The sequence below is a fragment of the Phaseolus vulgaris genome, chromosome 3, assembly GCF_051622355.1.
Source record: "Phaseolus vulgaris cultivar YP4 chromosome 3, ASM5162235v1, whole genome shotgun sequence".
Lineage (NCBI taxonomy): Eukaryota > Viridiplantae > Streptophyta > Magnoliopsida > Fabales > Fabaceae > Phaseolus > Phaseolus vulgaris.
In genome coordinates this window covers 41,387,011-41,399,019 of record NC_143500.1, presented here as the reverse complement: position 1 = coordinate 41,399,019, position 12,009 = coordinate 41,387,011, and the positions used below count along the sequence as shown (strand labels likewise).

The window sequence follows — 12,009 nt, the reverse complement described above, 5'->3', positions numbered from 1 at the left end:
AAGAAAATAAAAGTACTAAAATGTTTAATAAAATTTAATTACTTTAAGAAAATATAAATTATAATTAATAATATAGTAAAACTTATTTTCATAATAAAATTAGTTTAGTAATATTCTTTTAAATTATGAAATGGTGTAATGAATTTGATTGAAGTTGTTTTTTCAAGTACTTTCTAAATATGATTTTTAATGACTTTTTTGTGGGAGTGACTATTAGTAAATAAATCTCTCTCTTTTATATAGTCAACTTTTTTATATTTATAAAACGAAATTAGATTTATCACAAATTTCAATGACTACAAACATATAATTTAATAAAAAAGTAATTTTGTCTTCCATTTCTTTTCAAGTTTTTTTTAAACAAATATTTCTCTCTTTTATATTTATCTTTCTAACAAATAATAAAAATTCAATGCATTCACTTTTTTTCTTTTAATTATTTAATGCCCATTTATTTAAGGACGTATATTTAGCAGTTATATCAATTAAAGCAGTTTTCTAACGTAATATGCTTATTTATTTCTTTGAACAAGACACAATTTGTGGGGTAAACTAAGCTTTATTTTTAAATAACACTTAATAACATGAATATTTCCTAAGTAGTGATTAATTACTTAATGTTTTCTTATTAGATAAATAGAAGTAATAGTTATTTTCACTTATTATATTACTTAAATTATAATTGATAATTAAAATTTAATTTATAATTATTAGTAATTATACATTTTCAAATAACACAATAAATATAGAAATTATTTAAATTATAATTTTTTATTATTATCTAAATGAATTATTTTTAATATCTACTTGCTGGTGGTGCATGACAGGAACAAAACTGACTAAAAATGTTACTTTGTTTTAATAAATTGATGACTGTTAATAGGTTAGTTTACTAGACCCTAATCATCTTATCCCATCTAATAATTATAAAAATTTCATATAATTTTTATATTTCATTTGCTAAGATTTATAAAAAAAAATGATATAAATGTTTCTACTGCAAAAAAATACTTTTAAAATACAAAATATGTGATAATTAAAAAAGTTAATTTAAAACATTTTAAGATAAACTTACTTTTCTTCGTATTTATTTTAAAGTGTTCAAATTCAAAATTCTACTTCAAAAGTTCATTCCAACCAACTAAATACTTGGGAAACATATTCTTTTATGACAATTAACCTCAATAAAATTCTATTTTAAAAAAGATAAATAGTTAATTATTATTTATATAATCATATCATTATATAAAATATATTTTTTATAGAATATTTTTTTTTAATAAATAAAACAACTATTTATCTAATCAAATATTAACTGTACAATCTTTTCAAGAAGAAATTAATAAATTTTCCATTTAAAAATATTTATTGCATATATACTTTTAAAATAACTCTTATAAAATTATATATTATTTTAATATAATAAAATATGGATATACACCATGTGTTTCCTTTCCTCCAGTTATATAAATTGAGTTTTATTTGGCAGCTCTGAAGACTTTTAATTATTAATAAAATAATTTTGATAAATTCATAACAGAAATTATATTGTTAATCAATTAAAAATGATTAGATATAAAATTATAATAGAAGTAAACATATTTTAGTGAAGTTCTGATAAAAAAGATGACATAATATAGCATTCATAAGAATAAAAAATAACAAAATATTTTAATAATCTTATGAGAATTCAAAGTCCAACATCTCTATCAAAATCTGATTTGATTTAAGAAAAATTGATTTCTACATTATCTTCACTATAAAATCGACCGTTACTATGAGTTTCTAGTATAAGAAACTAGAAGATAAAAGAAAAAAAAATGATTAAATAGTTTGATACAAAGGCAATTTTTACATGTTTAAAAAAAACCGTAACCATCATACTTTAATTAAAAAAAGATTTTTGAATTTATTAGAAAAGATACTTAAAGGAAACGTGTGTTGATCATGTGATGATTCATTGCGGAAGGTTGGTGACACGTGTGTAGATTAGAAGCAGTGTACCACATCCACACGGACCCTACCGCACCCGAAAAAACACGCGCACGGAATCGGGGCCCTATAAAATCCCAAAGAAATGTATGTGTATGTATCTATGTATGGAAGTGGTAATGTTAATCCTATGCGAACAGTCTCAGTCCTAGATACATCATCATCATCCATATTTGTTGTTGATCCCCGCCTCTCACCTTCCACCTCCTCAACTCACTGTTTTTTACCTTCTGCGTTATCCTCTTCCTTCGCCACTCTTAAACGCTCCGTTTTCTTCACATTCATCTCAGATCACACCGCCGCAAAACCCTAGAATTTTCTGCTTTTCATTTTTTTTGCGTTTTCGATCTTTGCCCGGCGCTTACTGTGAGTTGGATTGGGAATGGCGGGTGGAGGGAGCAGGAGGGATGAGGCGCCCGTCATAAGCAGCACGAACGTCTTCGCCGCGCTTGGCAGCTTGAAGAAGAAGAAGAAGAAGTCCGACAAGGAGCAGGGTCCGTCCAAGGCCCAAGACCCTCAGAAGAAGGACGTTTTCTGGGCCCCCGCGCCGCTCACTTCTAAGTCCTGGGCTGATGTTGACGACGAGGATGATGACGACTATTACGCCACCACCGCTCCTCTTGAATCCGTTTGGGCTGCTTCGCCTGCTTCCGAGACCGTTACTCAAAACGATGATGCCATTACTGAGGTTTTAATTACTGCCCCGACTTTTTCTTGAAACTCCTTGTAGACTTTTTAAGTTCTTTTTTTCTAATTAATGTTTTTTATTGTTTGTTAGTTATCTCTGTCTATAATCCTAGTTAATCCGAATGTTTTTTTGTTAATAGTTTAGTTACTGGGTTGGATTGTTGTTGTTTGTCTTTAACCTTGCTGTGGATTGTTGTTTGTGCTCGTGTCTATCTATCTACATGTAGATTGATTGCATTTAGTTATTCGTTCTTTAAAATAATGTTGATGATTATTTAGTGGTTATTAAGTCGTATTATCCCAATTGCTCGGAGTGTTTTGTGAATCCTGTAGTTTCTGGCACGGATTGTTGTTTGTGTTTGACCAGACTGGATTGGTTGTGTTGCGTGGACACAACTGCTACAACAAAAAATTTGTTTACCTATCTATCTGTATAACTATTTAGAGATAGATGGTTGAGTAATGCTTATACATACACACACACAAACATCGATGAAAATTAATCTGAGTTGAAATGTTTCATTTACTATGAATGTGGCACAGGGGAGTGCAAGGTGCTTCATCAGGGTCCTTGTATTTCTCTGTTACTTTTATTTGAACTTGGTTTGCATGTGGTGTTTAGTATTGGGTGGCTTTATATATTGGGGGAGAAAGATTTGCATGAAAGTTGTTGACTATTGATTGATTTGCTGGAAAGCTGTGTACTTATCTATTTGTCTTGTCTGTGTTGATCATGATTATCCGGTTGTCTAGCATCTCGATAATAATTAACAATTATTACCTAGTTTTCTTATATTTATATAGATGTATGTTAATTCGTATGAGTTTTGTTGATAATTTCATAATTTTTTTAGTTGTCTAGCTTCGTGATAATATTTGGATAGTCTGTCTGTGTGATTTATGTTAACAATTTCATTATTGTGCAATTGTTTATACTTCCCCTTTGTCTTTGTGGGGTTGCTGATTTGATTATAATGGCACTGCAGTTCTTTATACTTCCCCATGTGTCTGTTCTTTTTTTAGCTGCTGTATATATGATTTGTGTTAACTACTTTATGATTGGGGTTTTGTTTACTTGCAATTAACAGCTTAGTCTATACCTTTGCTGATTTGATTTACCGGTGCAGTGGATCTATATACTTCCCCATGTGTCTGATTTTGTGCTTTAACTGCTATATATATTATTTATGTTAATGGTTTCATGATTGGAGTCTTGTTTACTTGCAATTATGAAGTTGTTAACACAAACCATATGTACCGCAGCTAAAAGCAAGATCAGACACATGGGAATTATAAGGAACCACTTTATATCTTCGTGTGTGTGTGATCTTGTATTACATAAATCATATATACAGAAGCTAAACACAAGATCAGATACATGGAAAAGTATTAAGAACTGTTGCACAACTATAATCAAATCAACAAAGAATGGAGGGTTATTATACTGTTACAGCAACGAAGTTTTTTATACTTTTTCATGTGTTATTTTTTTCTGCCTTCACTTTTAAAGAAATAGGAACGGTCTTCTCGTATTTTTCTTTTTCAGAAGGAAACAATATTTAAATGGTATAAATGTCTAATGATGATCTAAACTCCTGCAAAAAGAGGGAAAACGTATAAAGATGTACATTTTATGACAACAACGGTCAAACTTAAATATGGACCTTTGTACTCTTTTACTCTCGTGACAAATAATCATTCATTAGCTATGTCTGGAAATAAGGTACTGAATAAAATTATCTAACATGTAGATGAGCTTACTATTGTTGTTGAAAAATCCTGACTGTTAGCTATTTTTTAAATCAATCAATAAATTAGTCTTCGCTGTAATTCTCTCACTTAAAATGTTATCTCTCCTGATGGTTTCATTGGTTACGTTTCCACTAACTGGTATAGTTGATGAATACTTGAAACCAGGAAATTGAGAGTGAGTCAGAAGGTCTCGATGATGCTGATGATGATGCCGAGGATGAACATGAAAATGACTTAGAAGTGCCAGAAGAAATCGAGCCTGTTCCTCAGAAGCCTGCTGAACCATCAGTGGTTACAAAAGAAGCTGAAAGGCAACTTTCAAAGAAGGAATTAAAGAAAAAGGGGCTTGAAGAACTTGAAGCTGCTTTGGCTGAGCTAGGCCTAGGATACTCGCCAAAGGAACCCTCTAGCCAAGATGATTCCCATGGTAATGTTAATGTGTTTTTAATTGTATTCATCTATAACAAGTAAAGTAATCCTTAAATATATTAGTTATCTCGGGTAAAACTATGTAGCTAACTGAATCTTCCTTATTTGGAAATTTTTTCTGGTCTTCAAAAATTTAGGTGCTGAGAAGAAAGAAGAGGATATCAATGGTTCTGTGGAAAAGAAGGAGAATGCTACTGGGGAAAGCAAAAATGCTAAAAAGAAAAAGAAGAAGGACAAATCTTTAAAGGAACAGAAGGAATCACAAGACCAGCCTGATGGTGTGGAGGCTGGAAATACAACATCTGAAACTCCTGAAACAGAGAAGACTGAGGACAACTCTGCAATTGATGTTAAAGAGAGACTTAAGAAAGTTGCTTCAATGAAGAAGAAAAAATCAAGCAAGGAGATGGATGCTGCCGCACGTGCTGCCGCCAATGAGGCTGCTGCAAGGAGTGCAAAGCTGGCTGCAGCCAAGAAAAAAGAGAAAGGTCACTACAATCAGCAGCCAGTGCGGTAAACAGGCCGTCAAAGTTATTGTATCTTCTCTTTTGGTGTTTAATTTTCCTTTGGTCCTTTCCATTTGCTATCTTTCTATATCATATATATGAGCATATGCTCTTTGTTCATTTGCAAATGCAAAATAAACATTGGAGCGGCTTTAGTTAATTTGACTTTGAGTAAGTTTTGTCTAATTTTATCTTTTGTGGGGAAATAGAAGTATTTTATCAGTGTATGTTTTTGTTTTTGTTCTTCCTTGGTCTTATTGCTTTATCTATATCTTTGTTGGCTTAAGATTTCATCCCCTCCGATCAGTGTATGTATGGGTTAAAATGACCATAACCCACACTAAGTTGGGGTGATGGTCAACCATATGATCAGATATTTGTAAGAATTTGATATCAAAAGGTGTTCGTTCAGAAACTCTTGGAACTTAGTCAAGCAAGAACGGGTGGTTCTACAGTCACTATCCAATACTTATTTTTCTTTCCAATTTCAATGCATTTACTTGTTCTCGGAACACTTTTGATCCAACACCTTTATTTTTAAATGCCAGTGTAAATCCAGGGACTTTGATTATAATAAAATCTTTTCCCATTTTATATTTTGAGTATTTTATCAAGATTATAGTCCGGATATATGGAATATTATTTTTATTTTTAATTATTAAAACTACTCAATATTTAATCTTTTTTTATAACAAGTAGCTTTTTTTAATTTGTTACCATTTAATAGTTCTAAAAAAATTTGTACGGTCAATCTACTTGAAAAGTTCATAAATTCTTTTTTAATGTATTTTATAAAAGAAATTAAATAAAAAAAACTTTTTGCAAGTACAACTTTCCACCAACTACGCCATTACACACTTCTCTTCTTTTATGAAGTTTTTCTCTCCCTTTATCGCACTTTTCTCTCGCACAATATCAATTCCAAAGCAACATATGGTATTGAAAATGATAAAAATATCCTTAAAAAATAATGAAAATAACCTTAAAAAAAAGTTGTAAACTTCCTGATCGGAAAATATTCTGGATTTAAATATCCAGAACACATTTTGAATTCTGGAAATATTTATTCAAAATGCATTTTCAATTTTATGTTTCAGATTTTTTTATTTGGAATATTTTTTATTTTTTAATTATTTTTATTATTTTAGATTTTTTAAAAATTGATATGATGCAGGAAGAAATTGTCTTTATTATATTACTTGTTAGTTTAGCCTCGCCCATGTGTCCCAAATATGCAAGCATGGTATGGGACGACCCTCTTAATAAATGTTATAGATATTTTGAATTAAATCTTTAATAAATTTTCTTGATCTAAGGAATATTTATTTAATTGTGTCACTCTGATTTTTTATATGATGAGATGATTATTATTTTAGTTCGAAATCTTGATTTTTCAATTGTGTTACTCTCATTATGAGGTAATTGTTATGTTGACGAGAATTGTTATCCTGTAATATTGATTCTTATCTTTATGTTTTAGGATATGAGATTTTATAATTAATATAATTTTTTTTTATTTTTATGTTTTAAGATATGAGATTTTGTAATTAATATAAAAATATATCGTAATTAATATAAATGAAGATTATATTTTTATTGTTTTTATTGAAAATCTGTTAGATGATGAGATTGTTATACTTTTAGAGTTTAGGATTTAAGGTTTACATTATCATTTACACCCACCAATAAACTATCTTTCTAATTATTGATGGGATTGTTCTTGTTATCCAACGTATTTTTTTTTAAAATAATAAAATTATTTGTCATTTTACACTAATCACAATATCATTTTACATCAATCACAATATCTCACATTTTTTAATATCCAAACAATCACATCATTTAGTTAAAATAATTAAACAAAAAAAACAAAAAAAATAGAAATAAAAAAACTTAAAACTTAATTAAATCTATTATAAATAGAAGATTCAAATCAATCTGTAATAATAAAAAAATCTTAGTTAGAACAAATTATATATAACTTTTAAGTTTCAATTATATTTTTAACAAAAATAAATAAATTGAATTGTTATGTTGACCTCTCTACCAAATGACATTTAACTTTGTTTCTTAAGAAAGAATATGAATACAAATTTCACTATAAAAACAATTTTGAAAACATTTATTAGTTAATTATCTAGTTAGCATGTGTACACTAAATGTCGAGAAGTTGATCATGTAACAATATCGGTAGGATAAAGAAACAATTTTTTCTTTCAAAACAAAATATCGATAAACCATATCATATAACATCATTGGTCAGGCAACTACATATCGATTAACCAAACAAATGAACTTTCAAATTTAAACTCTTCGTTACACTCAAGCTTGGGGTAAGTGTACTACTAAATTGTAGAATGCTCAAGACATAAACATATTGACGCTTCTCATGAACGGAACAATGCAAAATAATTAACAACATTATTAGGGATCATTACACAATAAACACTCGTAAATTGTTATTAAGAAACATTTGAGCTCCATTTGGGCCCAATTTAATTGTCCCTACCGCCAAAGACACAATATTACCCGTATATATTAGGGATAACAATGCGGGTTGACCCACCCCGCATAGGTATGTCGTGTGTTTGGCCCACCTGTATAAGAGTTGGTCCGCATAAAAAATACTTTTTTAAAAAAAAATTAATGAAAAAAATAAATAAATTTTTTGAATAAATTTAATTTTTTATTTATTTAGATGAATTAGGTAAATGATCTCACAAATTTATTCTCACAACACAATAATTTATTTAGATGAATTAGGTAATAATATATGAGTAAAATTTATAGAATGTAAGAGACTTCATGGGTTATAGAATCTGGAAGTTAAAACATGTGTTTCACATTGTACAATATTTCATTACACAATCCAAAATACAAATTTGTATTCTATATTGTATAATTTGAAATGGGTAATTTTATAACTTTTTAGAATATGAAGCTTAATGAACAAAATATGGGAGTGCAGAAAAAAAAAAGATAGATTTATAAGTTATGCAGGTTTTGCGGGTCAGCCCGCCTCACCCCACACTTGCCCCACACGGGTTGTGGGTTATGCGGGACGAGCCTAAGCGGACCAACGAGTTGAAATAGGTAACCCGACTAGCGTTTTTCTCAGCAAGTCGCCCCGCTTTGTCATTCCTACTATAAATAAGTGAGCATCTTAAGGTAAAAGGTAATACAATTCTAATTCTAAAATAATATCCTTTATTTGGATCTAAGTTGACTTGAATTTTAGAGTATAATTGTAGGTACCATTTGAAAAGATCGAAAACCTAAAAAAATTGAAGATCTTGGACCAGAACGAACATCATAAGGAGTTCAACCCTATAAAAACAACATAAATTAATAAAATAAATTATAACTAGTAAAATAGCACTACTTAAAAAAAAAAAATTTATGTTGATTTATCTATCACTGAAAATACCTCTAGTTTATAATTTGTATTAACTAACAAAAGAGGATAACTATTTTTTTAGTCATTCTTAACTTATCCTAAGCTTATCATAAGTATTGTAATAGTATATATTTTTATTATTATTGACCTCTTTAGACTTTAAAACACCCGAAAATAAATAGAATGTGAAACCATAGAGAGAAAAAAAGTTAAAATATTTTACATATTATAAAATTATTATATTATTTAAATAATTATCTTTAAGGAATTCACCAACATTCACAGTAGAGTCTTCTGGACACATTCGAAGTGTTTTGTATGAGCTTTCAAGAGTTTGCCTCAAAATCTTGGTGTATAAAGAAAACATCTCACTTTAACTCAATTGAATGACATTCAATACATTTTATTAACTTCTTTATTTGTTGATAAAATAAAAGAATAGGTTGATCTTATTTGAAATTTCGAAATTGGTAACATCTCATATGTAACTTAAATAACTTGTTTTTTTTTATATGTATCGATTGATTTTGATGAGAATTTGTCATATTAACTGTGTACGATAATAATATAGATAATAATTGATTTTTTAAAATGATAAGTAAATGCAGATAAATTTGTACACATTTACCTGATCTCGTCCCATATTCATCTCAATATATAATTTTGTTTGCATACTCAACTCCATTTTAAATTATTAAAAAACCCTTAATTAATTAGGTAACCTATAAAACCTATATTAACTTTTATCTAATCATTAATTTTCTAACTTATTTACCATTTGACCATCTTTACTATTTATTATAATTAGTTGATATTTGTTACCCGTGAATATGAATTTTCATTTAAAAAACAAAGATAGAAAAGTGAAACCAGATATAGTATGGTCGTGGCCATATATGAGTGCTAGCATTCCTTTGCATGATACTCTAGTAATATTATGTATATGCTTTTGAATGCATATCCTAAAAAGATTTTGAATTATCAATAGCATAAAAGATACTTTTCACAAAGGCAAAATAAACATGTATGTTCTTTGAACACCAATAAACTAAAAACATGGTTATGGTTGAAACATTATTTAATAAGATAAATCTTTCTCATAAGTTATTTGTTGGTTCAACATTGAGATGTTGGTAATTAACTTTCAATTAAGACGTGATCAATTCAATTAGGACTTAGTCAACTTGATCTCAACTTAGAGATACTTATTAATGTGTGATAGTGTGATATCATTGAGACAATCATGACTATGACATGTTTTTAAATTGACTTATAGTTTTATAAATAATTTGAAAACTAACTTAAAATTTAAAACTGATTTCAAATCAAACTAGATTAGATAAAAAAACTAGTTTTAAACTAAATTTAAAATAGTAAAAAAAATAAAAAAATCCAATTAAGTCAAATAAATTCATCTTTGTTGGATATGGAATAATTTTCTAAGAACTCAATAAATACTCGTCTTAAATATTTTGTGATTTTGTAATTTTTAAATTTATTAAATTATTTCATTTTATGTATTTCCATTGTTTTTCTAAAGTAGCAATCAGTTTTATTATTACGCGATGCAAATCCATACGTAGGGATCAAATGATGCCGATAAGCTATTACACCATCACTAACAGCACAAAATGTAATTTTATTTAGTCCAACCTTTAAATTATACATGTAGTACATTACTTTGATTTTGTAGGTTAAGTTTTATATAAAAAATAACAATATCAAGAAAGTGATAACATTACTTACATTTAATATATTTTGACAAGTATATATTATATTGATTTTGTTTAGATATCAAATTTTGAATTTATACAAATGGTAATGTGGGTTGGTTTGTTCTGCGAAGGTTCGCCCTGTGTTTGGTCTGCTCGTGCAAGAAATGCAGGTTCATTTCACTGGCCCGTCCCATATAAAAGCTAGTCCGCGGACTTGCATGCTTGTTCGTATAAGGAAAATATTTTTAAAAAATAAAATAAAATTTCATTAATTGTAAAAAAAACTATTTCTCTTGTTGAAAAATCAAAATTTTATGCATGTTTCAATTCATTCAATTAAGATAAAAATATGAATTGAAGTATGAGGGTTATTAAAAGGCTTGATTAAAAATAATTAAAGTTTTGTTTTGCATCTCCTTTATATGTATGTAAAAATAATCAAAGTTTTACTACACAATATTTTAATGAAGATGACTAAATTTTTAAAAAGTATCTTATTGAAATTTCTTATTTATTTTATTATTGTTAACAAATTATAAATAGAACACTTTAATTAAAACTAAATTTATTGTCACTCTAAATATTAACTCATTTAAATGATTAAAATAAATATTTCATTTTTAGTACAATAAATTCAATTTTTTAAAAACAATTTTTTATTTATTTATTTATGTGAAATTATTGAGTGAAGTATTTTTTTTAAAAAAAGTAATAATAATTTTTTTATTTATGCGGATCAACGAAATAACCTTGCATATTCCGTTATTGGCTCGTGCGGACTGCGAATTATGATGCAGGACGAGTCTAAGCAGGTCAGCGAGTTACATAAGGGCGTCCACCCGCATTTTTTGATAGGCCCACATGATCCGCCACACATTGCCATTTTTTTTTAATGATGTATGTGAAAAATAAATTTTAATTGATAAACTATGAGTCAAATTAACGTCTCAATGTTAATCACTCTAAAATCAATTAATTAATTATTCTTGCATCTCTAGTTTTTTTTATTAGCAATAATAAATAAATAAATATGAATCACTCTAGGGGTGGTTCAACCCTTATACATAGTGATAACTTTAATCACACCCAGTAGACATACTCTCAAGTATGGCTATACAAGACACTCCTAACTTAACCCAAAGAAAGACACATGACGTACTAAGATCTCATAAGATCATCCTAATACAAACTATCGGATATAAGCACCAATCAGAAAAGAAAAAAAACACAGACTGTGACTTGGATGAAACCCAAAACCAAGTATTTAGTTCGACCAACGCGAAAGCCTCCAGTACATCTACTACTTCCCTTTAAAGATAACCTTATTCCTATGCCTCCATACCTCATTAACTACTGCAATCCAAATCCCTTCCCAAACCTCATCCATCGAAGTCGGCGCACTGCTCATCCTAAACCAGAAAAAATTTAACAATAGGACATTATGAAACACACCCTGCACACCCAACCATACACAACAATGATTCCATAATAACCAAACAAATCTGCACTCGAATAACATATGAAAACTAGT

At 28.6% G+C, this 12,009-nt stretch overlaps 1 protein-coding gene across 1 annotated transcript; it reads left to right on the top strand.

Moving 5' to 3' along the window:
* Window positions 1–2,081: 2,081 nt before the first annotated feature.
* LOC137807640 (uncharacterized) lies at window positions 2,082–5,593 on the top strand. The gene is made up of 3 exons (XM_068608369.1): window positions 2,082–2,680; window positions 4,597–4,858; window positions 4,998–5,593. The coding sequence occupies exons 1-3, from the start codon at window positions 2,375–2,377 to the stop codon at window positions 5,375–5,377; spliced, it is 948 nt and encodes a 315-aa protein (XP_068464470.1). The 5' UTR covers window positions 2,082–2,374; the 3' UTR covers window positions 5,378–5,593.
* Window positions 5,594–12,009: the final 6,416 nt, after the last annotated feature.